The 24420-nt window shown below is 52.4% G+C and overlaps 9 protein-coding genes across 9 annotated transcripts; 6 read left to right on the top strand and 3 right to left on the bottom strand.

The window, feature by feature from the left end:
* Positions 1 to 83: 83 nt before the first annotated feature.
* On the bottom strand, positions 84 to 4237 carry BO72DRAFT_406813 (leucine--tRNA ligase CDC60). Its single transcript, XM_040942332.1, has 4 exons — positions 3883 to 4237; positions 1297 to 3800; positions 1038 to 1236; positions 84 to 971 (listed from the first exon to the last, which is right to left on the bottom strand). Exons 1-4 carry the CDS (start codon positions 3955 to 3957, stop codon positions 375 to 377), a joined length of 3375 nt encoding a protein of 1124 aa, XP_040800207.1. The 5' UTR covers positions 3958 to 4237; the 3' UTR covers positions 84 to 374.
* A 191-nt stretch (positions 4238 to 4428) lies between these two features.
* BO72DRAFT_449230 (mitochondrial 54S ribosomal protein mL61) lies at positions 4429 to 6034 on the top strand. The gene is made up of 2 exons (XM_040944973.1): positions 4429 to 4771; positions 5021 to 6034. The coding sequence occupies exons 1-2, from the start codon at positions 4733 to 4735 to the stop codon at positions 5597 to 5599; spliced, it is 618 nt and encodes a 205-aa protein (XP_040800206.1). The 5' UTR covers positions 4429 to 4732; the 3' UTR covers positions 5600 to 6034.
* Positions 5668 to 6210, top strand: BO72DRAFT_151418 (uncharacterized protein). Its single transcript, XM_040939236.1, has one exon. It carries the CDS (start codon positions 5781 to 5783, stop codon positions 6078 to 6080), a length of 300 nt encoding a protein of 99 aa, XP_040800205.1. The 5' UTR covers positions 5668 to 5780; the 3' UTR covers positions 6081 to 6210.
* BO72DRAFT_151388 (rhomboid family protein) lies at positions 6211 to 7928 on the bottom strand. The gene is made up of 2 exons (XM_040939234.1): positions 7895 to 7928; positions 6211 to 7780 (listed from the first exon to the last, which is right to left on the bottom strand). The coding sequence occupies exon 2, from the start codon at positions 7511 to 7513 to the stop codon at positions 6341 to 6343; it is 1173 nt and encodes a 390-aa protein (XP_040800204.1). The 5' UTR covers positions 7514 to 7780; positions 7895 to 7928; the 3' UTR covers positions 6211 to 6340.
* A 1659-nt stretch (positions 7929 to 9587) lies between these two features.
* Positions 9588 to 12536, top strand: BO72DRAFT_151363 (WD40 repeat domain-containing protein). Its single transcript, XM_040939233.1, has 5 exons — positions 9588 to 10028; positions 10128 to 10144; positions 10218 to 10366; positions 10496 to 12139; positions 12192 to 12536. The coding sequence occupies exons 1-5, from the start codon at positions 9979 to 9981 to the stop codon at positions 12216 to 12218; spliced, it is 1887 nt and encodes a 628-aa protein (XP_040800203.1). The 5' UTR covers positions 9588 to 9978; the 3' UTR covers positions 12219 to 12536.
* Positions 12537 to 12877: 341 nt separating this feature from the next.
* Positions 12878 to 13812, bottom strand: BO72DRAFT_353623 (uncharacterized protein; the record flags this gene model as incomplete). Its single annotated transcript, XM_040940710.1, has 2 exons — positions 12878 to 13184; positions 13253 to 13812. Coding segments are annotated over 2 exons (867 nt in total), but the record flags the coding sequence as incomplete, so codon positions are not given.
* Positions 13813 to 14581: 769 nt separating this feature from the next.
* Positions 14582 to 16905, top strand: trpE (anthranilate synthase TRP2). Its single transcript, XM_040944972.1, has 4 exons — positions 14582 to 14918; positions 15039 to 15187; positions 15245 to 15318; positions 15412 to 16905. The coding sequence occupies exons 1-4, from the start codon at positions 14907 to 14909 to the stop codon at positions 16728 to 16730; spliced, it is 1554 nt and encodes a 517-aa protein (XP_040800201.1). The 5' UTR covers positions 14582 to 14906; the 3' UTR covers positions 16731 to 16905.
* Positions 16906 to 18565: 1660 nt separating this feature from the next.
* On the top strand, positions 18566 to 20605 carry BO72DRAFT_151253 (epsin). Its single transcript, XM_040939232.1, has 3 exons — positions 18566 to 18814; positions 18888 to 19108; positions 19173 to 20605. Exons 1-3 carry the CDS (start codon positions 18783 to 18785, stop codon positions 20525 to 20527), a joined length of 1608 nt encoding a protein of 535 aa, XP_040800200.1. The 5' UTR covers positions 18566 to 18782; the 3' UTR covers positions 20528 to 20605.
* A 2131-nt stretch (positions 20606 to 22736) lies between these two features.
* On the top strand, positions 22737 to 24068 carry BO72DRAFT_469555 (nucleotide-diphospho-sugar transferase; the record flags this gene model as incomplete). Its single annotated transcript, XM_040946967.1, has 6 exons — positions 22737 to 22826; positions 22863 to 23115; positions 23167 to 23261; positions 23338 to 23703; positions 23793 to 23933; positions 24048 to 24068. 6 exons carry the CDS (start codon positions 22737 to 22739, stop codon positions 24066 to 24068), a joined length of 966 nt encoding a protein of 321 aa, XP_040800199.1.
* Between the last annotated feature and the right edge of the window lie 352 nt (positions 24069 to 24420).

The following is a 24420-nucleotide window of genomic DNA, read 5'->3' as shown; positions in this document are numbered from 1 at the left end:
CGGTTTAGGTTTGTTCCTTTTATTGTTTTAGTGTTGTGGTAGTCACCAGATTGTGCCGCCTTAGTCTGCTCCGAACTGTGGTTCAAAAATATGTATCTCGACATACCGAGGACTCTCTACCGGACTACTCACACATCTAGGCAAGACAAGCTAAATAGTAAATCAGGGAAGATTTAGACGTAACATCATCAACTTTAGAATTCTTCTTCTTTTCCATATGCCATGTTTGCTTCTGTTCCAAAGATATCAATCATTTCCCCCAAGCGGTCTGTCTAACTGGTCTAAAGGCAGGATGGGACGGACCCCCTTCCCTTCCCGTCCCTTCCTCCATGCAACCCACACTAGCCCTAATCTAACGGGTACTTCAAGCACATTTACTCAATGTTAGCGAAGTGGAACGAGGGCTGACCGGGGACGGCGTTCTCAGCGAAGAGGCCCTCCCGCTTCTCCCCAGTGCCCAGCACCTCCCCGGTCTTGCCGCCCTCGTCGACGGCGATGATCTCGAGGGCCTTGGCGCCGGTGACGCGGGTGATGGCGCCCCGCATCTCCTGGAGGACGGCGAACTCGTCGAAGGGCAGCTTGCGCTCGAAGACGGTGTCGGGGGCCTCCCGGTTGACGACGAGGCGGCGCTTGAGGGCCTGGACGAAGGGCATGGCCTTCTTCATCTCGCCGAGCTTGCCGACCTGGGCGTTGAGCGCCTTGTCGTTGATGGCCAGGCCGTCGAAGGCCTCGCGCACCAGGTCGATGTACTTCTCCTGCCACTGCGGGTACTTCTTGGCCGCGTAGATGGAGAGCTTCTTGGGCTTGCGCGGGTCGAACGTCACCTGCTTGCCCTTGGAGAGCTTCTTGACGAAGGCCGCCTCGGCCGAGGTGATGTTCGACGAGGTCGCGCGCGTGTAGGCCAGCGCGGCGGAGAGCTCCGGCGAGACCTCGGGGACGCTGGGGAATTGCGCCTTGTGGATGGTTTCGGGCTTGGTGGTGATGTTAGATTTTAAATGGGAAGGATAGGGGGATATGGGTTGTGTTGGCAGACGAACCTTCTTCAGGATCTCCAGCCAGACGTATTCGGCCCAGTGAGGAGCAATGATGGCGATCATCAGAGCCTGGAGCTCGATGTACCGCGCCACCATGTCGCGGTGCAGACCGACTCCGGAGGTAGAGGTGGCCTCACGGTAGTAGTCACGGGCACTGACGAAGTCGTACAGACCGGACTTCAAGGCGAGCTTGAAGTTGGTGCTGGTTGGTGTTAGTTAGCTACTGAAGGGTAATCATTCAGGCAGTTTAGGGGGTGCTTACTCCTGGTAGTGCTTCTTGGTCTCACGGACCAGGCTGTTCAGCTCGTTGTCGAAGAGCTTGTCCCAGAAGGAATCGGCAGGGCCGGTGCGCAGACTCTCATCCTTAATGGTCTCCTCCATCCAGTCCTTCAGGGTGTGAAGACGGAGAATGTTGCTGTTGGCAACGGTCTCCTCGAAGTTGGCATCTTCGATACCATCACCGGCATCGGCGAAGGCGATGCGAGTAGCATCGGCACCGAACTTCTCGACGGCATCCTTCAAGGTCAAGAAGTTACCCGTACTCTTACTCATCTTCTCACCGTTCAGGAGCAAGTGACCGTTGGCACGGACACCCTTGGGCCAGTACTCGGGAGGGAAGAGTGCAACGTGGATGTACAGGAAGAAGGTCAAGTGGTTGGGAATGAGATCCTTTCCGGAGACACGGACATCCAAGGGGTACCAGTACTCGAACTCTCTGCGCAGCTGCAGCAGGGCCTCCTTGTTAATACCGCTCTTGGAGATGAGCTCGTCGCTGAGCTCACGGCGGCAGAAGACGTAATCCCAGACCTCGTCGATCATCTGCTCCGCCTTGATGTTGAGTGAGCCGAGAGTCTTACCGTAGCGGTCACCGTGCAGAAGGTGAGCGATGGTGTAGTAGGCCATGTAGACCGTAGAGTCACTCAAACTCTCAACCAGGAACTGTTGGTCCCAGGGCAGCTTCGAACCCAGACCGTACGTTCTGGCGCAAGCCCAGCGGTTGAGCCAGGAGAGGTTCTTCTCGAAACCGTTCTTGGTCTCGTTGGAGTAGGTGTTCAAGGTGTTGACCACGTGGTCCAGGGTGTCCTGCTGCCACTTGGCGTCGTTCTCACCGTAGTTCAGGAACCATTGGCCGAGATAGGCAACAACACAGTCATCTCCACTGCGGCTGACAACCTTGCCCATGGGGTCGGCGAAGGGGAAAGCATCTCCGCTGTCGTAGAGAGCCTTGCGGATCTTGTCCTTCACAGCGCTGACGGGCTGACCCTTGAACTCACCAACAAGCATGGTACCCTTGTAGAAGGCCTCACCGTAGGCGAGCTCCTTAGCCTGTGCCAGCTGGTTGACATCTTTAGGAGAGTTGATCTTAAGCTGCTTAACCAGAGCAGGAGCAGTGAGGTTTCCGTAGGTTGGGGTCTCAATAAGAGGGAAGATTTCGAGCTCAGCCCACTCCTTCTTGATGCCGTAGTACTCGGGCTTCTTAGCAAGATCGAGCAGAGTGGCGTAGTCATCAGGACTGTCAGAGGGGACGGAGGTGACGACACCGGTACCCTTGGTAGCCGAGACACCTTCCATGGGGAGGATGCGGACACCTTCGGTGTGGAAAGAGAGGGGAGCGTTGACGAGGGTTCCGACGAAAGCCGATCCGGGGGCCTCGACGACAAGAGGCAGCTGGTCCTGAGACTTGGGGAAGTTCTCGCTGGTGAAGAAAGTTCCCTGGAAGGCCATGTTCCAGGCAGCTCGCTTGGTGGCAACAAAGTACTCCTTCTCCTTCACCTTGTAAAGACCATAGGTGATCTTAGGGCCGAGGAAGCAGCAGGTCTGGCCATACATGGTCTCAGGGCGGAGAGTAGCAGGGACAAAGTAGACGCTCGCATCCTCTTCAATCTTACCCTTGACCAACTCAGCAATTTGAGGGGCCCATTCCTTGACCTTCAGCTTCATGGCGGTGTATTCCTGGGGTCCGATACCCTCACCCTCGGTTCGGTCGTGGTCCATGCAAGGCTGTCCATCCTTGGGGGAGTAGATGGTGTAACGGCTACCGTACTGGATCTTTCCGAGCTCGTGGAGGCGGTTCATCTGCCAGCGGACAAAGGCGTCATAGTAGGGGTTGGCGTCAGTGGTGACGAACTGTCTGCGCCAGTCAATTCCGGCACCAATGCTGTCGAGATCGCGGATAGCGAGAGGAGGGAAGTGCTGAAGCCAGTAAGCGGCATCGGCGAACTTGTGGATCTCCTCAAGAGGGATACCGATAGCCAACATGATCTGGAACTGGTACTTCATCTTGACAGTCTTCGCGGCGGCCTTGCTCTTCTTGCCGGAGAACTTCTCGGCCTGCTCGGCCTTGACCTCCTGGGTCGGGGCGGCGACAGCAGCCTGCTCCTGCTCACTCTCCTCCTTGTAGTTCTCAAAGCTCTGGCCGAACTTCTGGACCTCATCACGGAGCTTGTCGGCGCAAGCCTTGATGGGCATACCGGTGCAGTGGAAACCCAGAGGGAAGAGAGCACGCTTGCCCTCCATACGGGCCACACCAGTCATGAACTCAACCTTACTGGCAGTGAAACTGTGACCAGCGTGCAGAGTACCGTTCATGTAGGGATAAGCCATGGTTCCGAAGAACTTGGGGTGCTTCTCGCGGAGCTCCGCCGCGGAGATGCTGCCGTAAGGCACCTCAGCGTCGGAGGGGGCATCGACCTCGAAGACCTTGTTCTCCTTCCATTGCTGTTGGTATTTCTTCTCGATAGCAATAAGGGTGTCTCTCTTCTCGGTCTGTGAGTGAGATCGAGGTTAGCACGGATTGCATGACAAAGAGGGGCTTCTGGCGGTAGGAAGAGGGGCAAGTGAGTCGCACGTTTTCCAGCTTCAGAGTGTTTTTGGTGCTGTTGCCCTGATCGAGCGCAGCTGCGGAAGCAGCAGCGGCTGCCATTGCTCCAGATAGAAGGTCTTCTTCTCGTAGAAATGAAGATAAAGAAGCCCTGGGGCAAGGATGGAAAGCGGAGTCTTATAGATCGTCTCGAGTCGCCGCGGGGTTCGAAAAGAATTCCTCCGTATGTGGGAAAAGGCGGTCCGTGAGTCACCGCCTGCCTCTTTCTACTCCGAACTCGCTGCAAACCAATTGACGGTATAATATGGAACTGAGATTCGATAGGAAGGTGGCTTTGTCTGGCTTTAAATAGAATGAGTATGAGCTAGAGGTCCTATCTGGGATCTGTTGCTTATGGGTGCAGTCTGTGACTCACAGGGATAATATATTGGTGAAGGAGTGTATTATTTGTACACCCCAGATTAACTACTGGCTGAGCCGGGGAGGAATGGACGGATCTATGCTTAGTGTTGAGGATGGTAGTAGATTACATAGAACCTCATTCAGGTACAAATACAGGCCAACCCTGACTCACCTAGTTTCGACCCACTATCTATATGACAGATTCTATCTAACACGCGATATTGTATTGCGTGCTAGGTCGAACACATGCATTGGTAGCCCTGGAGCCCGGCCGTATCGCATTGCATCACGTGATTCGATATCGGCTGCTTTTCTTTCCGCCCAAAAATCAACGCGGAAGCTTCCAACCAGCAGCGAAAGCACCTTGAACCACCGCGGACAAATTGCAACCAGTCGCTGCCGGATCTGCGCTGGAATCCATTTCTGTATCACTACAGCATAGTATACAGAGAGCTTGCGAGCCACTCCCGTCACAATGGTCAACGTTTTCAAGCGGATGCGGAAGCTGAAAACTGTAAGTTAGCCATCATCCATCCCCCTTGTCGATACCACCCCGGAAGACTGACTTGGACTTCGTTGCACCCCTACAGAAGGTAAGACCTTCTTGATACAGATCTCGACATACCCCGTGGCCCCTGTCATCTCCTCGAGCCTCCATACGGCGATCACCAACCGTGACCTCCAAGAGACCCAACACCGACGGAGAGCAACCCACCATCAAACTCCACGAAACCTCGAGACTGACATCTGCAAATCTACCCAGCTTCTCAACGTCCGCGTTGGCACCGGAGCCGCCGTCTTCCCCGCGGCGCCCTCGGCGACCCAAGAATTCCCCGCGATCACCCGCCTGCACCTGACCTACGCCCGCAAGATCTATGGCGGCCACCAAGGCGCCCGGCATTTCTGGCGCAACTGCCTCCCGCGGCTCAAGTATCACAACCCGGGCATCCCGATGACCGTCCGCCAGACGGAGGACCAGGACGGGCCCGCCGCCCTGAGCGTCTACTTCGCCCAGAAGACCAGCACGACCGCCGCCTCGCTCGCCGCCGAGGACCTCAAGGATGCCCACGCCCCGGCGCCCGCCGACAACGAGCAGGTCGCCGTCCTCGACGTCCGAAACCTCCCCTATACCGAGATCTGGAACAAAGTCAAGAACCTGACCAACGCCACGGAGATCCCCGCGACGACCCAGGAGGCGGCCGAACTGCGCAAGCTGGACGAGATGGCCGCCAAGTCCAAGACGGATCGCACTCGTATCGCGGCCAAGCGGCAGGTGAAGAAGGACCAGGAGCGCATGCTGAAGGAGGCTAGAGAACAGGTCGAGAGGTTGAAGCAGCTCTAAAAAAAACAGAAGTTGTTGTTGACTGTTTTTTTGCCTCTCTTTCTTTTGTTTTCTCTTTCCTTTTGCGCTTTTCTCTCCACCGTCCCTTTCGTCTTTTCTGTGTGTGGGGGTGGTGTCATAACTTTCCAGCTGCTTTCAAGATGCGGTTACAGTTTCGGTTTGTGGGGTTCACAACTTGGTCATGGTCACTTGTAGCATACTAGCATTTTCCCTGTTTCATATTTCCTATACTCTTGTTCGATTATGTGGTTCGTGTCGAGAATATTACATCCCTGCTAAGGGAGTTTGTACTTCTACGGTTCTTGTGGTGTTATTTGGCTTTCTATATGACTTCCTGCATTTTCCATTTGTAGCGAAAGTCTGGAAGTCCTGTTGGCATATTGAATTAGAAACAATTTGCCGCGGTCATGAGTCATGTAAAATGGATAATAGCCTCCAACCCGAACATGTATCTACTCTCATTCATATGATGCATTCGTAACATGCCCAGTTGGATCCATAATGCGAAAATATACAGTCAGTAAGAAAGCAGGTGGACTTCCCTGGAAAGTACAAATTGCTACCCGTCTTGAAGGACTCACCACCATGGGTGGAGAAAAAGAGCAGCCAAGCCCGGGCAAGGATGGGACTCAGGAAGCCGAACTGGCAGCCCTCCTTGGCCCTTCACAAGACAAGAATGATTCTTTAAGTATATCTCCAAACGAACACAAAAAAAGGAGCAGTGCTGAGAATATTTTCACATTAAGCGTGGTCCGGAGTGTAGCTAGTTTCACCCAACATCGCCTGTCCTGCTGCTACTGTTGGGGTCGGAGTCTGACTATGGGCGGCGCCTGGCTGATTCAACGTCAATGGGGGCGCTCTCGCTGCAGCAGCAGCCTGGAGTCTTTGATCCAAGGCCTTGAGAGCCAGCGCGCGTCGTCGCTCGGCCTCCTCCCGCTTGGCTGTGGCTCGTCCCCCGCGCTGGTTGGTAAGAAGGCTGGGAAGACCGGCTTCGCCGCGGGCCAGGACCTGCTGATTGCCGGATGCGATGTCCTCCTCGGAAAAGGGGGTGCAGACTCTCACCGCAACCAAGAGCGCATAGACCTGGTCGGAGAAGAAAGCGATGGGCGGCTGGATGATGTCGGGGAATAGGCATGCGAATGCGAAGGTCTCGCTCGCGTCACCCCTGATGCCCAGTCCGTCGGTCGAGGTGCCGGTCAGGTCGGGCTGGCGCTTGAAGAATCGCAGGTAGGTCCAGCTCGTCACGAGACCAAGCCAGGAAAGGAGCGCGGCGGCCCGGGTGCCGACGACTACACCGCTGATCGTGTTCAGGAGGAGGAAGAGGGCGGGGAAGTGCTTCACCCGCATCTTCACCAAGCCCTGGAAGATGGTGACGGTGTGTTCGGGGACGAGCTGCTTAAAGGCGACGAGGAAGGACGCCTGAATCGAGATGCCGCCGCAGATCTGCGTGACACTGGACGCCGGGAAGTCAGCAGGGAAAGCGCACGATGTGGTGCATTCGCGAGGGGTGAAAGGGGCGTACCCGCTGCTGGCGCTGCCGCTCATCGCAGTACCTAAGAGATAGATAGGTACGATGACCACATTAGGGATCACTGCGATCGTGAGGATGAACTTGGCAAACTCTCGTGAACCCCACGCCCGCTCCAGGTACTTCCCGCCGTAAAAGAGGGTGGCGGCGTTCAGAAGAACAGTGAAGATGTTCCGCTCCACAAACGTAGCAGTCACGAGCGTCCACGGGTAATAGAGGAGATATGACGGAACAAGCGTAAGGTAGGGTATGATGGGGGTGACGGTCGGTGTGCCCCCCGTGGTGTCAATTTGGCGCCATCGGGCAATGTTGTACAGCAAGGAGAGGGTAAGGAGACTGACGAGGCAGATTCGGGTGGCCGGAGGGATGTTCACTCGGAGAGCCATGATGAAAGAGGGACTGAGAATAAGAGCTCTTGCGGTTGCTAGACCGCAGGCTGATTGACGGAGCCCAGCTGGGAGATGTGAGGTTGTGAGGAGGGACAGCGAAAGTGGTTGAAGGAAAGATAGAAATTCAGGCCGAATCAACTCAGCTACTATTATTAAGGTGTGCGGAGAGAACAAACACCTCCCGAAGAACAGTCGGGAGTCCCGAGACGAGTCCTTTTAGGGATAAGCTGCAAGGATACCTACTACTGTAGTAGGATCGCATAACTATATCTGATTGGTCACCTTGCAGGGCCTTACCAGAACGGGGTCTCATCCTTAAATGGAAGAGCCTGGCATCACCGGTGCTTGGACCTTTTGGACCACGGAGTATGTACGTACCTAATACCTAGCCTTATCACAGATTGTGGAGTAAATACTAGAAGTAGGGGGGGGAAAAGGTTTCCAGCGTGGCCCGAGTCATTCTTTAAGATTTCTTCCGTATAATAGCGAAGATTGAATACATCATGGTGACAATGGAGTCTGTCTTTGTTCGGGCCATCCGACTTAGCATGACCCTGATGACAATCGGGCATGTGCTCCGAATTCTCCCCTGCAGTATTCCTACTGTAGCAGTCTTCTGATATGGTTCGTTGACAAAAGGTGGGGAGCATAATTCATATCCATGCAAAAGCTAGACTCTAGACAGGAGGTAACACAGAGCGACATTTACATTTATTTGCACCGGCGGGGAGCGGGAGGGATTTAGCCCACAATGCATGCATGCACCAAAGATGATGTACAACGAGCGGATCGACCGGCCAGCCCAGCAAAAGGATGGACCGCACCAAGATCCAGATCGACTATTGACTACAACCCCTGTGGATGAGTACGATCTGACATATACTGACTATCGCTGAGAGTCTCTAGGTATTGAAGCATTGAAGTAGACATTGTCTACGAGCTGAAGACAGATCGATGGCAATCAAATCCCCCGTGACGAATTAGAGGGGTAATTGTTCCAGCCCAGCAGCCAGCCTAGCCCTTAACCATGTGTTCAGGAAATGATGCTCCATGGAAATGCAGTCGACCTGATCAGAATAAGGTGACCAACCAGAAAATAAAAAGAGAGTTGGCCCCGTTTGCACTAGTCCCAACCCGGCCCAGCGGCCAGGTCGATCCGCTGGCCGTCAATTTGATGGTAATTTGATGGTACGGGTTTAGTCAACTGCACGCTAACCATGGCCTAGACGCCACAACGAGTCAAGCGCCCCCCCCATCATCCCCCGAAATTGTCCCAAGTCAACACCGTCCGTCCTTCTGTCTGGCAGTCTGTCTGTGTCGAAATTGTTCAGTCACAGATTCAATCATTTTCTGGCTGTTACTGCTGAAGTTGAAAAACCTAGAATTGAGAAGCACTGAACGAACAGACCGACAGACTGTTAGACTGTTAGACTGTCTGCCTGTCTGACAGAAGACATAATTGGAAAAACACATCTGAAAAAGAGTGTTTGGAGGGTCGTCCATCCGAGTGTCCGGTCTGAACCTTTCTCTCTCTCTCTCTCTCTCTCTCTCTCTCTCTCTCCCTCTCTCTTTACCCACATACCGTACCTGGTCTTGCTGCTGCTGCTCCTGCTGCTAGACTACTGCCCCGAAACTAAGGGTAGTTCCTCATCCGTCCGTCTGGCCTCCCTCTAACTTAACCTCTCCATCAGTCAACTCAACTCAAATCTCCCTTTAGAGATCGCCCGCTGCCAACCCATCTCATTCCCCCCAATTATTTTCGTATCTCTTCTCTATTCCTACAGTTCTCCACGGACCCTCTCTCCTTTGGTTCTCTCTTTCTCTCTCTTTTGCCCCCCCTCATCATCCCCCCTCCTCGCCCCCCATCCGCCCCTCTCTTCTTTCTTCCCAAACATTTGGTGTTGCTTCTCCGGTCTCTGCAGTTCGCTAGCGGGTCTACCATCGTCAAGCCACACGTTGGTGTCGATTTCCTCCCGTCCCGATATTATTCGTTCTTCACATTTCCCTTTCAACCTCCATTTCGTACTGCTGTCAGAGAACCTTGAAACTTCTCTTTCGTCCTAACAATCTCGTCAGTGGGAGCTTGTAGAATGTTCCCTAGTCATTTGCACACTTTGTGACCATCTTACTGCCTTTCTCATCTGACATTTGTGGCCTGCGTCCGGGCCCTGCATCTTTAACCTCCCCCTTCGCATACTGGTCGTCTCCCTTGTCACGGCCTTGGCTGCGTCTTTACCCGTCTCGTTCTCCCCTCTTCTCCAGCAGAGCTCCCAGCTTCGAGAATTCTTAGCACGAAAGAATTTGCTCCACAGTGCTTAATCAGTCGACTCCCGGGAACTCTCACATCTTCTGAAGCTTCATTTTCCCATCTCGCGCCGTTGCTCATCTGTCTCGTCGGAGAAGCTTTTCACTTCTGGCATGCTAGCGGACCCTACATCTTACTAGCTGTCATACATGTAACAATGGCACACCCTGATCTCACATCACACCATGTCAATTACCTAATATGGAGGTATGTATCAATTTCCATTTGAGCCAACCTCGTTCCTGTTTCGTCTCAGCGCAGTCACTGGCTGTGGCCCTGGTGCATCTTCCGCTGACTCCCTGATAGGTACCTCCAAGAATCAGGTAAATTCATGTTTTCTCTGGTGGTTGACAAAACGTTCAAGCATTTGTTAGTTCCGCTGACGCTCGTTTATAGGACATGGCGAAGCTGCAATCACATTGCAGCGCGCGTGGAATCATGACCCGCAGAGTTTGCCATTTGCCCCATACATCAAAACCCATGCTCTTGTCTCTTTAGTACAAAAAGGCCTACAGTATTACGAACTGGAGCATTCTATTGATCGGGTATGAACACAATTCTTTCCATCTTATCCTCAAGTATCTATCTTCACCATCCAACCCTTGGGAGCCATTTTGCGTGGATTTGAAAAACGAAGATTGCGAAGATGGCGCATAGTCTAATTTGCAACATAGGATGGAAATGCGACATCTTTTTCACCATCGACTTATTTTTTCGGACCAGCTCCTTTGGAGCCGGAGACGTCAAAGGTGCAAAATGGCCCGGAGGAGGCAGCAGTTAGCACAGACCAGGCGCCTGTCTCGCCCGCAAGCAAAGTTGCGCGCGAGAGCAGCGGCGGCGGCGGCGACGGCGTGACCAATGGTCATTTGACGGCCGAGGTTGCCGCCCCCCAGCCCGTCCCAAATGCTAAGAAAGCTCGCAAAAGCGACCGCCCAGAAACTAACGGTGATGAGATGCCGATGGAAGTAGATTCCAATGGGGTCACACACTCAGAGGTCAAAGCCGCAGTGGCAGCCGAGGAATCGCCATCAACAGCCGAGATGGCGGTGGATGGGGATGGCGACGTGAGCATGGGCATCCGACCGGAATCGCAGGACCACCAGGAACCACCCGCACCACCACCGCCAACCTTTACCCTGACAACCGGCCACAGCGTTGGCGTACAGATCACCCCCGCCAAGGCGGCCGACCTGGCACCCGACACCGCCCTCCTGGAGGTGGCTGGTGACGATCACGTGACGCGATCACTGTGGCGTCCCAATGACCCCACCGTTGTCGTCGCCGCTGGTGATACATTCTGTAGTCTATGGAGATTATCGTCAACCGCGCCTCCGGTGCAAGAAAAACTTGTCGAAAACAATGGCGACCGTACATGTGTTTCAGCAGTCTCCTGGGAGCCCAACGGACACAAGTTAGCTGTGGCGACATACAATGACATGAGAGGCTCGATCACGATGTATGACGTCTTTGGACACGCCGTGGACTTGCTCCCAGAGGTACCGCGGATGATTACCGGCTTGCATTGGGCGGGAAATGGTTCGAAATTGATTGTGGTTGCTTCCGATAGTCGAATTTCCGAGCTTGCTCTGTGGGACGATTCCCTACGTCCGGATGAATTCCCCTCCCCGCAGATCATTGATGGGACTGTACTCGATCTCTGCTGGCTGGGATGCAGCCAAGTCTATGCTTGCGGCCCTGGCACTGTCTATCAGTGTGATGTGGATTCAAGCGTTCACATCTCAAAGACCTTCAACTCGAGCAATGCAGAGAGGCTTTGGGCTTTCATCCGGTGTGCTAATGTTGGCTCCTCACCCGTGGCCGTTGCCGCATCCTCTGCCAATGCTGCCCTCTGGGTACCGACTCACGATATACACCTCGACAATGCTCACGAAGGCGAGATCACTGCAATTGAAATCAAACCAAATGGAGAACAGTCTGCGGTAACCCAAAATGTCTTCATGGCATCCTCTTCAACGGATGATACGGTGAAAGTCTGGCGAATAGATCTGGAATCAAAGCGTTTCGAATGTATTCATCAACTCTCCCTCGGTCCCTCATCTCCCGCTCTGGCTGCTAGCTTCTCACCAGATGGCTACGCGCTTGCGGCTGCCAGCAAGGACAGTCTGCTTATCTGGAACGCACAAAGAGGCGGGACCGCGATGGCTGCATGGAAAGCCCCAGGAGGTGAAGAGCGGAAAGCAGAAAATGAATCAGGGGGCCCCGTCAACGGACCTAATGGAACTACAGAACCGGTTCTAGATCGTTCTCTGGCGTGGGATACTGATGGCAAGAAACTTGCGTTTGGATTTGGTAACCAGGTATGGCAATTTCGACCCTGGCGAGTTCAACATGCTAATTAGGATAAAATAGTTGGCCATTGTCAATCTGCAGCGCTGAGTTGTTCAAATCGATGACATTGCCACCATCATTCAGATTCTTGCGACACCATTTTGAGATTATGATCGATGACTATTCGATGCACATACTGTATGTCACTTCATTCAGCGGCGATGAAGGCAAACCGGGAATACAAGCCAGCTGCAACATCATGGCTTTGTGCCTCAAACAGATCTCATCTTTGCGCTCCTGGTTCTCGGCAGGCCCCGATGTACCACCTTATCGAAGCGCAATCCCGGAGAGCATCCACCACGTCTAAAGAATACACCTTTACAGCTATACTACCATAATTATAGTTCTTGCTTCGATAAATACTTGGGTTAGATCACTCTTAAACGGCGCAGGTTGGACTCAGGCAGCAAAAGCGGCGGTTGGCGACTTCACGGGTTGATCACGGTGGCTCTTGTGACTTCATTTCGCTCTCTTCTTTTTTCGCACTGTACCAATTGTTTTTGGTCGACTGATTGGGCGCAAGTGCGCGCCGCCTCATCTCAGATCTAGTGGGGTAACGCCTCCTCAGAAACCTCTGGCATCCCGGCTCTGGGTAGCATCATCGGTGCTTGGTATCACCAATTACATGTCCATTTCCTCTAAAGCAGCGATTCCTAGCCTCATCAATCCAGACTTGTTTGGGAATGATCCCTCTGTCTTTGCATCTGCTCCCTTCTTTGTTCCCTTCGCAGGTCGCGATCCTTCTGTCGAATGTGAAAACCCTCCTCGACGTCCTTCCAACCCCGCATCCATGCCATGATGCCTTCAAAGAGTGCTTCTCCGTCGTCATTGAACTGTTCTTCCTTGGCACACTTCGTCCATCGCCGTTGACTCTTTCGCCGATACTTCATCGTGGGCCCCCCCGCCACAGCTAAAAGATGCTGCTTGTGCCAGTCGTCCACCCAAATTTCCAAGCCATTGATCGTTCCTTGCATGGCCTCCCGTTCCGCCGAGTCTTCGAGAATATCTTTCCGACTAGTATCGACATATCAGTATGCTAATTACAGCAAGGCAACAGACAAGAATCATGAGGCGTCACTTACAGTTCGTGTATCTCGTCGTCTAGCTCTGCCAGTCTCTGTGTCAACACCTGACGCTCCTGGGTGAGCAAACTGTGAATTTCAAGCGACTCTCTGCGGCGCTGGCTGAACTCCGTCTTCATCGCTGTAACTTCGTTGAGAAGATCTCGCAGCTGAGAGTGCGATATCTCCTGGACATCACCGAGATGATTCGCTGTGGTCGACACTGGTGTGATGGAACTCATATGTGGATTTCGAGGAGAGTCTACTGGGCTAGGCGGTCGAGAATGCGCACGGGGCCGACAACGGGCGACTTCTTGTGAGAATGCCGGACGCGGATCAAGCAGGGCCTCCATCTCCTGGAGGCAGTGGTGGATTGTGGTGGAGTCTGATATAGAAATCGAATTGCTTTCGGACAGAATTTGAGCCACTCGGATGAGACGTGCAGGCAATAAGGCTGCATCATTTATCTCGCTTTCGAGGATATGCGAAGATCCATCGTGGTCTGTGAGAGTCTTATCCCATGCTTGCTCGGCTACCGATGATGGCGGCGAGGGCTGTGAGTAAGATGTCTGATGCTCCATGGAGGGCTATTCCGGGGGTTCAAAGACGTTGTTGTCTTCTCGTTTTCTATAATTGGATCCTATCGTAGTGCCACTTATTCCCTTATCTCGATAGTCTCTTAGAAATGTCAGGCCTATGAGCATAGAATTTGAGGGTCGGTGCAAGGGGGCGGATTACAAGTAGCGTGCTGCAAGCCCGTGCACACAGGAGAAAAAGGGTGAAATGTACCCTTCTTTCTTTAGACTGACGTGCAGTGATACCCAAGAACAGGTTTGGGCGAAGGTATTAAAAACAACAGCTCACGTCTGGCCTCAGATGATGATGATGACTGCTGTAACAATGCTTCCAGCAAGAACAACAGCTAATCAGGTTCGCGGAGGATTCCCACAGCAACCGGGGAATAACTTGGGTTGGGCGACAGGATGGCAAAGGAGCTTGATAGGTAGAAAAGAAAGAGTATATTATAATATCCTGACTTGAAACTAGGGAACGATCCCGAAGGTCCAAACTTCAGTAGACAGACACCCAAGCAAGGGAATTGCAGGAGGAACAATGGGATTGTTGACAGTCGGGCTGTCAATAACGGTAGTTAGCTAGTTAGTTAACTCGCTGGATGATAATGATGAATAAGAATCGGGATGAATGCCACCGTCTATCAGGCCGGTAACGCTAGTCCCGGTTGGGAGAATGGCAAGCCAGTCAATTGAGGCATCCACTGGGCACTGATACAGTCTGGATGGCCACTTCGGGAACATATCAATCTTCAATCATTGAACTTAGTACTCTGTACTGAATCACTTTACGGAGCTTTTGCTTTTCTCGTTCCTCGGCATCGCCTTAGCGGTGGCTTATTCTTCTTCTTCCTCTCTCACTGTCATCCCATCCCACTCTCCCATTCTTTCCACTGTGAGAAGCCTCTTTTTATACTAATATCCATTGCCTCTGCTCGCCCGCCCGCCCCGCCTGCCAGCAAATCCTCCCCCTCCATCCTGGGCTCAGCTCCGGTTCACTTCCGGACTCGGGCTCTTTTTGATTGTCCCTCCCTGCCAATCTTCTCCCGCCTCTCCCCCATCCGTTACTTTTTCCCGCACACCACCAACTCCATACACAAAAGATGGCGCCGTCTGTAAGTGCTTTCTAGTTCTTGCATTGTCTCTAAACATGTAACATGCATCGCGCTCGACGAGAGTTACAAACATCACTGGTACGAAAGTGGTTGCATGCTAATCCCTTCTGACTCACCCAGATCACGATTGTGCCGTCTCTCGAGACTGCAGGCGAGGTCATCGATTCCGTCCGAGACTCCAAGTTTGCTCCCAACCTTTTGCCGTTGGTTACTTCTATCTCAGCCGACCTCTTGACTCCTACCCTGGCATATCTGAAGATTGCAGAGAAGTGAGTCGTTTGCCGCCCGCGACCTTCGCCGCTAAGTAGGCGCGCTGACCGGTTTAGATCGAAGTTGTCGTTCCTCTACGAAAGTGCTGCCACCACTGAAACCATCGGAAGATACAGTTTTGTTGGAGCTGGTATGCGGTACCCTTCCTAGCCCACTTTCCCCGGTTTTCGAGATCCAAAGCTCGTGACTGATTCGCCCGTCTCCTTTTTTTGTGCGTGCGCAGATCCCCGCAAAGTTATCAAGACTGGCGCTGGCCATGGGCCTGAGTGTGATCCGCTGCCGATTCTGGAGGAGGAGTTGTCCGGATATCGCGTCGCGACAGTACCCGGCTTGACTCTCCCCCCTCTGACCGGAGGTGCTATCGGCTACGTTGGTTACGACTGTGTGCGGTATTTCGAACCTAAGACGGCCCGCCCAATGAAGGATGTGCTGGGTATTCCCGAGTCGCTGTTCATGCTCTTCGACACTATCGTCGCTTTCGATCACTTCTTCCAGGTTGTCAAGGTCATCACATACGTTCCCATTCCCAGCAGCAAGGCGGAGCTCGAGGCGGAGTACCGCAAGGGTCAGGAGGCCCTTCAGCGCATTATCGCGACTCTCCTACGCCCCGACCACCCACTTCCACCTCAGGGTCCTATCCTACAGAACCAGGAGTACACGTCGAACATCGGACGCGAAGGCTACGAGCGTCATGTTACTCGCCTGAAGGAGCACATCTCCAAGGGTGACATCTTCCAGACCGTGCCCTCGCAGCGGTTGTCCCGCCCCACCTCCCTCCACCCCTTCAACCTTTTCCGACACCTGCGCACCGTCAACCCGTCACCATACCTTTTCTACATCGACTGCGAAGACTTCCAGCTGGTTGGTGCCAGTCCGGAGCTGCTGGTCAAGGAGGAGAAGGGCCGCATCATCACACACCCGATCGCGGGTACAGTAAAGCGCGGCCGGACGCCGGAAGAAGACGAGGCCTTGGCCACCGAGTTGCGCAGCAGTCTGAAGGACCGCGCGGAGCACGTTATGTTAGTGGATCTGGCACGCAACGACGTGAACCGAGTATGCGACCCGACGACGACACAGGTGGATCGGTTGATGGTGGTGGAGAGATTCTCGCACGTGCAGCATCTCGTGTCGCAGGTCTCGGGTATCTTGCGGCCGGAAAAGACGCGCTTCGACGCATTCCGATCGATTTTCCCTGCGGGAACGGTGTCGGGCGCACCCAAGGTGCGGGCGATGCAGCTGATCGCGGAGCTGGAGGGCGAGAAGCGCGGTGTGTATGCGGGTGCGGTGGGTTACTTCGGCTATAACATCGCCAGTGCGAATGGAACGGCAGAAGTGCCGGGTGCGATGGACACTTGCATTGCGCTGCGGACCATGATGGTCAAGGACGGGGTGGCTTACCTGCAGGCGGGAGGAGGCATTGTGTTCGACTCAGACCCGTACGATGAGTATGTGGAGACGCTGAACAAGCTGGGAGCGAACATTGCCTGCATCAAGGGCGCTGAGGCCAAGTACCTCAGTCTGGAGGAAGAGCAAAAATCCTAAAATAGCACTTTTTTGTCCTCTCCTTGTTCAGATTTCTAGTTTCGACTTCTTCTCTTTCATCTCTTCAGGCTTTAGATGACATGACTTTTCAAAGTGAGCAATGGACATGGGATGTAGACCACTCTTCGATGACTGGTAGCTAGATGTTGTCAATAATCGAATTCAAACTTTGGAAAGAAATCCGGGTCCCCGGAGATGACATAAGGTTTGAGCCGACAAGGAGGACCAGGAACCGCATAAATTCTGCTGCCTGCAACTTCCACCATCTTTGCAGAGGGAGGGGGGGGGAGTTCAGACCCTTTTTCTTGTCACTCAGTGTCAATTAAAAAGATCGCATGGACGGGGTAATGATCGGGGGGGTCAGTCAAGATGAGGCCGAACGTGGTTTCAATCTGCAAGAAAGGCCGGTCCTGCCTGCGATGACGTCGACTGCGAGGCCGGCCAGGCGCTAAGCACAACACACGGGGTTGATGGCCTGCACCGCCTCGGAAAGAGAGCAGACTCAAGTGTCTAGAGTTGGTTATGGGTCTTGGAAAGGCTTTGAATCTCTAGCCTAGATTTTTTTTTTTTTCACTTTTCCGACTTGGAAGGAAGTGCGTCGAATGATTGTTGTATAGGTAGTGTGTTCAAGTGTGTATAGGAGAATGGTCAATTGACGTCAAGTGATGGTGGAAGTGGTAACTAACCCTATAATATTGAATAGCATGGAAACACTTTATAGATGGTAGGGAGTAAAGATAGCATGAATGTCATTAATAGAGGAAACATAGTCCAGATGGAGAGTAGAGGAAGAGGAAGAGGAAGAGAAAGGAATGACACCATCCCAAGTAGTTCCATCATCGCTCGGTTTCCTTCTCCTGACCATCTCATCCATCACTATCAATTTCGATAAAATCTTTCTCCTTTCTTCTTAGCTCTTCCGGTCTCCATAGTATTTGACCGACAATTCTCCCTCCGGTTGACCTTGAATAACTTTTTTGTACCGTCCCAATTCCTTCTTCGTCCTTGTACACTGTCTGGGTGCCCCCTATCCGACTGGCCGCTGCCCGAGGGAAGTGAATGAACGCCCGAGAAGGCAGATTCGACAACCTGACGCAACTACACCCTTGGAAGAGAGTTCCTTTGCATTTAACACGAGCGCATTGCATCCGAGCTCAGTAAGACCGGAAATCCCTGCTATTCCAGAACGGCTTAGAGGGTGTGGTTGTGAAGTAAATTGGCTGGAAGCTATTGAACGGTCTTCCGGTGGCACCCAATCTTTTAGTCCGCCCGATCTCTCTCTCTCTCTCTCTCTCTCCAAACAACCGACTTCCTCTTCTCTTCTCTTCCTCTCTTCTTCTTCTCCTCCTCCACAACTCCTCCCTTTCCCTCACATCTCTTCTTCCTCTTCTTCCAACTCCATTATCCTATTTCCGACCTTTCACTGCTATCTACAGTCGCGATCCCCTGTTATTCGGATTACCCTGAATTGCACCCAGTCTTTCCCCGCCGGGTGCCAGAACGCTGAGTGACAATTCCGAACGCGGCTTACACACGCCTTTCCCACCGTTCTAAGCGCGATAAGGAGTCGGACTGGTTCTACTCCCCATCGCAGTTGCTCCATCCTCTCCAGCTTCATTGACGCCCACTTCTGCGCGATCGCCCTGTTCGCCTCGCTCACAACCTCTCTCCCTCCCTAATCATCCCTCTTACGCAAGCCAAAGGCGGAAAGGGCCGCCTAGTCTATCCTCACTTGTCCCATACACACACGCAATACCGCCACCATGTCCAAAGTCGTGCGCAGTGTGAAAAACGTCACCAAGGGTTATTCCTCCGTGCAGGTCAAGGTTCGAAATGGTACGTTGGACTGTTGCTGCCCGCTTATCTTGCCTCCGATCGGCTGTAACCTACGATACACCCTCCTTATCGTCATAACTTCCACTCAATTAAGGATCACCTCCATTCCGGCATTTTCTCCATTGGATGAGTTCATAGTCGATTGACGCTAATGTCTCATTTCTTCTTCCCTGTACAGCTACGAGTAATGATCCGTGGGGGCCCACTGGCACCGAGATGGCCGAAATCGCCGCCTTGACCTTCAGCAGGTAGGCTACCCCGCGTCCTCCGTGGCCTGCATGGTCCCGCGACTCAAACTGACCCCCTCGTGCAACCATCTAGCCCCACCGATTTCTACGAGATCATGGACATGTTGGATAAGCGCTTAAACGACAAGGGCAAAAATTGGCGCCACGTTCTCAAGTCATTGAAAGTCTTGGATTACTGCCTGCACGAAGGCTCCGAGTTGGTAGTAACGTGGGCTCGTAAGAATGTCTACATCATCAAGACTTTGCGCGAATTTCAGTACGTTGATGAGGACGGACGCGATGTCGGACAGAATGGTAGGTTTTAAAAGGGGTGGCTGGGGTGATCTACGTCATATCTGGCTAACCGTTCGATTTACAGTCCGTGTGGCCGCCAAGGAACTCACCTCGCTCGTTCTGGACGAAGACCGATTGCGCAGCGAGCGCTCCGATCGCAAGCTCTGGAAGTCCCGGGTGAGCGGTCTGGATGACCACCAAGGAGGCTACGCTCCAGAGCCCCGTCGCGAGCGCCGCGAGCGTCGCCGCACCACGAATGACGACGACGACGCCGAATACCGCTTGGCAATCGAGGCGAGCAAGTATGAAGCCGAGGAGGAGCGCAAGCGCCGGGCTAGGGAAGCGGCCGCGGCCGACGACGATGAGGATTTGGCGAAGGCAATCAAGCTGAGCAAGGAAGAAGAGGAGCTGCGCAAGCGGGAGCTGGAGGAGAGCAACGCTCATTCGCTGTTCGATGATGCCCCTACGCAGGTCGCCCAGCCGCAACCTACCGGATACAACCAGGGTTATCAGCAGCAGAGCGCGGTCGACTGGTTCGGCAACCCGATCAACCCTCAGCAGCCACTGACAACTGGATATTTGAACAACCAATATGCCCAGCCTACTGGTTTCCAGAGTCAGATGACCGGTATGCCCAATGGATATGGCAACGGATTCCAGGCGCAGCCCACCTCGTTTGACCAGAACCCCTATGGCCAGGCGCAAAACAACTATTTGCAGCCGCAGGCCACTGTACAGCCACAACATACAGCATTCAATGTCAACAACCCCTGGGGAGGTGACGCATTTTCCCAGCAGCAACAGCAGCAACAACCGCAACAGCAGCAGTTTCAACAACCTCAGGATAACTTCTTGTCGGCGGGTACGAACAACCCATGGGCTAGCCCACAGCCAGCCGATGCTCTGAAGCCGATGCCCACGGGATCGAACAATCCATTTGCACCACGTACTCAGCAGTTCCAGAGCCGCCCCGCTACTACGGGACCTCCATCACTGAATACTTTGGCGGAAGAGAGGGTCACGAACCAATTCACTTCGCCTAACCCGATCGCGAACTACCAGACACAGCCACAGTCACTTGCACCGCCCCAGCAGTCTTTCACGCCGCAGAAGACCGCACCCACTCAGATGCTGGATCCGCATCGCGCACAGTTGAACGCACTCTTGGCTTCTGGAGAGGGACAAGACACTTTCGGAAATGTGGGAGATCTGCGGATTCCCGCCCAGCACACGGCTCCGGGTACATTTGTCAACTCGGCCGGACAGGGATTGGACAAGCTCCGGGCCACGCGGACGGGCAACAATCCTTTCTTCAACCAGCCGCAGCAGCAGTTCGTTCCACAGCAGACGGGGTTTGCGCAGCCGGTCAACAACCCTTGGGGGGGACAGCAGACGTATCATCAGCAGCCTCAGCAGGGTGGCAGTTTGATCGATTTGTAGGACCGAGGGGTGGACTGGTGTATTGACGGCGAGTGGGGGGGCTGGAATTAATCCTGATTTTGATATCTAAAGCCCGTTGTCCCCCGGGCTTTCTTATGTTTGTTATTATTTGCCTTCACTTGTTTCTTATTACTTTCCCCCCTTTATAGTTGATATCAAGAGTCATCGAATTCGGATACCAGGTTTCTTGTTGTTATCTTTATTGGTATTGGTTGGTGCCATCTTTTACAGTCAACACATCTTTTACAGTCAACACATCTGTTTTCTCTGGTCAAGCTCAGGCCGGGTTGAGCATTGGATAATCTTCCACATCGTTCGCTCGATGCCTTGCTCACATGACCACCGCGGTACGACCTGCTTGTCCTGCTTGTCAACTCGCACGAGCCACCTCGCTCATGTAGATCCTCACTTGTATGAACCCCTCGCTCGCGGGAGTCATCACTCGCATAAACTGTTTTGCTTACAGGAATAGCCCTACTCATATAAATTGCCTCGCTTGTACGAAGCCCTACTAGCATACCGCAGCGGACCTCTAGCGCTCAGCACCTTGACATCAAGCTTCAAAAGGACCCCTTCTTTTTTTGACCGATAGAAGGCCCACTACCCTCAGTATCAAGGAATTAGTGCTTCTCATGAGTAATACCCCAACTATGTAGAGTTTCTCTACTGATACACTGCAGCTGATATTCGACCATATGGACTGATTGATTTTAAGTAAAAAGATCTACACCTCGACCCCTTTGGTAGAGGGCTTGTTATAGTTACTTTCCAAACCAAACCTAGAGGTACCAAAGACATGTACCCTCCGTGGCCACGAATTTTACAACTCTCCGGGACCTACTAGTAGAAGCAGCTCAGAACGCCTTACAGATTTAGTAGTAAAGATGTAAATTATTTTACAAATAATATAAGAAAACTCATTAATATACTAAACAATTAAAAGCCCGAAACTTAAAACTATTTGAGAATTTTTACCATTTTGTTGAACCACTATATGCACGGATTATATTTTCAATTTTTCCAGAAAGTATTCTTGTTAAGACTGGCAGAATAAGCTGGCCAATTTTCTTCCAAGTCTGTATATAAAATTTTTTAAATCAACGTCTTGTCGCTGAAGTTATCCGGAGAATAACATCAAATCCAATTCTTGATTTAAATTTTATATAGTTTCAATAGGGTCGAGGTCAGAAGAAATAGAAAACCCTGAAAATCAAAGCAATTCGGTAATATAATATAATATATTATATTAATCTTCTTAATTAGAAGGTGGATAGGCGTTACAAGAGACGCTATATAGAACTAAGAAAGGTGGCTGCAGAACGGCCTTAGCATGTTTTAAAATTTGTGGCCACAGAGGGTAATTGACTCAGATGTTCATTTTCAATTATTTTATTCTTATTTGGTTGATTTGGGAAAATGTCATACCGGCGATGCGACCCTCTGTCCCTCGTTTTTGTTCTTGGCTTGCCCGAATAGAACAAAGGCCGGTGGCTAACCTCGGATGAAGCAACAAAGGGTCTAAAGATATCATCCAAGTACAGTATCTGAACCACCCTGTGCCTCTAAAGTGATCGTTGGCGAAAGAATTGAAGGAGGCCGAAACTGAGAAGGTACTAGTCTAGCAAGCTTTTTCAAATCAAGGGGGTCGTAAAGAAAAAAGGAGAAAAGAAAGGAAAAGGAGGCAAGATCCAATGTCGTACTCTGACTTACTTGTCCTGGCAAAGTTGCCTATACTACCTGTTGAAGACTAGCTGAAAAGGTTATCTCTCCACCTGCAGGTGGCTACTACTGAGTACTACTACTACTGAGACCTATGTGGTAAGATTATAAAGGCTGGCATCTATGGACGGTATAGCTTCGAGCCTGAAGCTTGGACTACTCCCACGGAAATCAAGTATTGCAATAGCTGACCAGGTAATCAATACCATGTTTGTCGAAATGAAGCATAAAAGACACATTAGGATTCCAGCAATGATTGCTGTGTAGTCGTATAGTACCATGGGACATGATCTTAGCCCTGAAGCCCTAGAAGCCCGAGAAGAGCCCCCCCCCCTAAAGTCTCATGAACGATATAAATGCCTTTCGAGGTATACGAGTGCTTCCATTCTTGAAAACTTCCTTTGCACATATACTCCAGATCCAGCAGAGATCGGTATGAGCGACTTTTTCTTCGCCCGGCAGCAGCAGTTGTATACCAATTTCTCCCGCAATGTTACTTCCGTCCCGGTTTCTTTGTCTACCCTTCTGTGCCATCCTCCTCGTTCTACTTCTATGGAGGCTGCCAATCAGAGGTTCTCCGGTATTCTGTCGCAGTGACCCGCCCTTGCCAGTCCAGTCTCTGGGTAATATCGACTGGTCACGGTTTGCCTACGTGCAATATGCTACCAACACCGCCTATCTTTGCAACTCGGTGATGATTTTTGAGAGACTTCACCACTTGCTAAGCCAGCCAGATTGCGTTCTGATGTATCCTTCGCATTTCGATCCAGAGATGGACTCCATCGAAGGTGGGTTACTGCGCAAGATGCACGCGCGATACCGCGTGCGGCTGGTTCCGATTGACGTGCAGAGTCGAAGCAGTAGTGATGGTGAGGAATTCCATTGGGGAAAGAAGAGATTTGGACTAACTCTCAACTCAGTCACATGGGCAGAGAGCTATACTAAGCTTCTTGCTTTCAACCAAACCCAGTACGCGCGGGTGTTGAGTCTAGACTCTGATGGGACAATCTTGCAGGTATGTTCCCCCCCCCTCAATGCTGGCTGGCTGTCTGAACAAATACTGACAGTCACCCCCTCAAAACCCCTACCAGGCAATGGATGAATTGTTTCTTCTCCCCCCGGTCCCCGTGGCAATGCCACGCGCGTACTGGCTCGGGTTCGATCATCGCCTGCTAACCTTCGCGGTGATTTTGATTCAGCCCTCGGAATCCGAGTTTGGTTCCATCTGGGAGAGGATCCAAGTGGCCGGGAAATCCGACTACGACATGGAGATCCTGAATGATCTGTACCAGGATAGTGCGATGGTCCTGCCGCACCGTCCTTATATGCTCTTGACCGGCGAGTCCCGTTCCAAAACTCACGCGAATTACCTCGGCGCCCCGCACACCAGATGGGACCCTGATTTGGTCTTGTCAGAGGCCAAATTCCTGCATTTCTCGGATTGGCCGGTCTCCAAGGCAAGTTCTGCACAAACTGGTCTATCCAACTGGTTTTCCTCCTGTTGTTTTGGGTGTCCTTACTGACATCGGTCGATCCAATCAAAAAGCCTTGGCGGAAGACCCCGGGGCCGGTCATGGACAAAGAACAACCGGCCTGTCACAAAGATACCACCCAGACGGGGATGCAAGATTGTCGCTCGTGTGAGCTCTGGTTAGGCTTCTACCGGGATTTCGCCGAGCGTCGACAGGTACGAAGCTCTGTTTTCGTCACTGGAGTATCTCTCCCCCCGCTAGTACTTACAGTGCGTTTAGAGAATCTGTGGATTGCATGTAGACTGAACATTTGGCACGGAATTCGTCAGGACTGGACTGGCGATCACTAGTCAACACATCTTGGTCGTGTGTCTTTGGAAAAAAGAGGGGGTTGGCCATCATTTGACAATATAGACTCCCGTTGGTTATGTGCTGAAAGCTGTGGCTAATCTCTCTTCATGTAGCACCTGCGCCGCGCCTTAGTAAATGTGTTGCATACCATCGTTCCTGCTCTTGGGAAAGCCTACGCCGCGCAGGCAAGGAAAGAGAAAAGTCCCCACGGCGCATCCTGGAGGGTGGGTTCAGGATCTGAGCCTCTCATCACACACGCTACCGGGGTTGCCTCAGCCCCTGAATGATCTGCCTGGGAATTCAAAAATTTGACTCCCTCGTTTCAGTAGCCATCGAGACACTCGCCCGACA

Source organism: Aspergillus fijiensis, assembly GCF_003184825.1.
Source record: "Aspergillus fijiensis CBS 313.89 unplaced genomic scaffold BO72scaffold_31, whole genome shotgun sequence".
Lineage (NCBI taxonomy): Eukaryota > Fungi > Ascomycota > Eurotiomycetes > Eurotiales > Aspergillaceae > Aspergillus > Aspergillus fijiensis.
Note: the sequence above shows the minus strand (reverse complement) of the source record. Positions and strands in the feature narration are given on the sequence as shown.

Bases quoted from the DNA above. Each gene is read 5' to 3' on its own strand.
- BO72DRAFT_406813 (XM_040942332.1), bottom strand. From the start codon at position 3,957: ATGGCAGCCGCTGCTGCTTCCGCAGCTGCGCTCGATCAGGGCAACAGC. The intron at 1,237-1,296 runs GTAAGCACCCCC...AACACCAACCAG, and splicing joins ACCAAGAAGCACTACCAGGA to CACCAACTTCAAGCTCGCCT. The intron at 972-1,037 runs GTTCGTCTGCCA...ATCACCACCAAG, and splicing joins GGCTGGAGATCCTGAAGAAG to CCCGAAACCATCCACAAGGC.
- BO72DRAFT_449230 (XM_040944973.1), top strand. From the start codon at position 4,733: ATGGTCAACGTTTTCAAGCGGATGCGGAAGCTGAAAACT. The intron at 4,772-5,020 runs GTAAGTTAGCCA...AAATCTACCCAG, and splicing joins GGATGCGGAAGCTGAAAACT to CTTCTCAACGTCCGCGTTGG.
- BO72DRAFT_151418 (XM_040939236.1), top strand. From the start codon at position 5,781: ATGGTCACTTGTAGCATACTAGCATTTTCCCTGTTTCATATTTCCTAT.
- BO72DRAFT_151388 (XM_040939234.1), bottom strand. From the start codon at position 7,513: ATGGCTCTCCGAGTGAACATCCCTCCGGCCACCCGAATCTGCCTCGTC.
- BO72DRAFT_151363 (XM_040939233.1), top strand. From the start codon at position 9,979: ATGGCACACCCTGATCTCACATCACACCATGTCAATTACCTAATATGG. The intron at 10,367-10,495 runs GTATGAACACAA...TTTGCAACATAG, and splicing joins TGGAGCATTCTATTGATCGG to GATGGAAATGCGACATCTTT. The intron at 12,140-12,191 runs GTATGGCAATTT...AGGATAAAATAG, and splicing joins CGTTTGGATTTGGTAACCAG to TTGGCCATTGTCAATCTGCA.
- trpE (XM_040944972.1), top strand. The intron at 15,188-15,244 runs GTGAGTCGTTTG...TGACCGGTTTAG, and splicing joins TATCTGAAGATTGCAGAGAA to ATCGAAGTTGTCGTTCCTCT. The intron at 15,319-15,411 runs GTATGCGGTACC...GTGCGTGCGCAG, and splicing joins ATACAGTTTTGTTGGAGCTG to ATCCCCGCAAAGTTATCAAG.
- BO72DRAFT_151253 (XM_040939232.1), top strand. From the start codon at position 18,783: ATGGCCGAAATCGCCGCCTTGACCTTCAGCAG. The intron at 18,815-18,887 runs GTAGGCTACCCC...GCAACCATCTAG, and splicing joins GCCGCCTTGACCTTCAGCAG to CCCCACCGATTTCTACGAGA. The intron at 19,109-19,172 runs GTAGGTTTTAAA...TTCGATTTACAG, and splicing joins ACGCGATGTCGGACAGAATG to TCCGTGTGGCCGCCAAGGAA.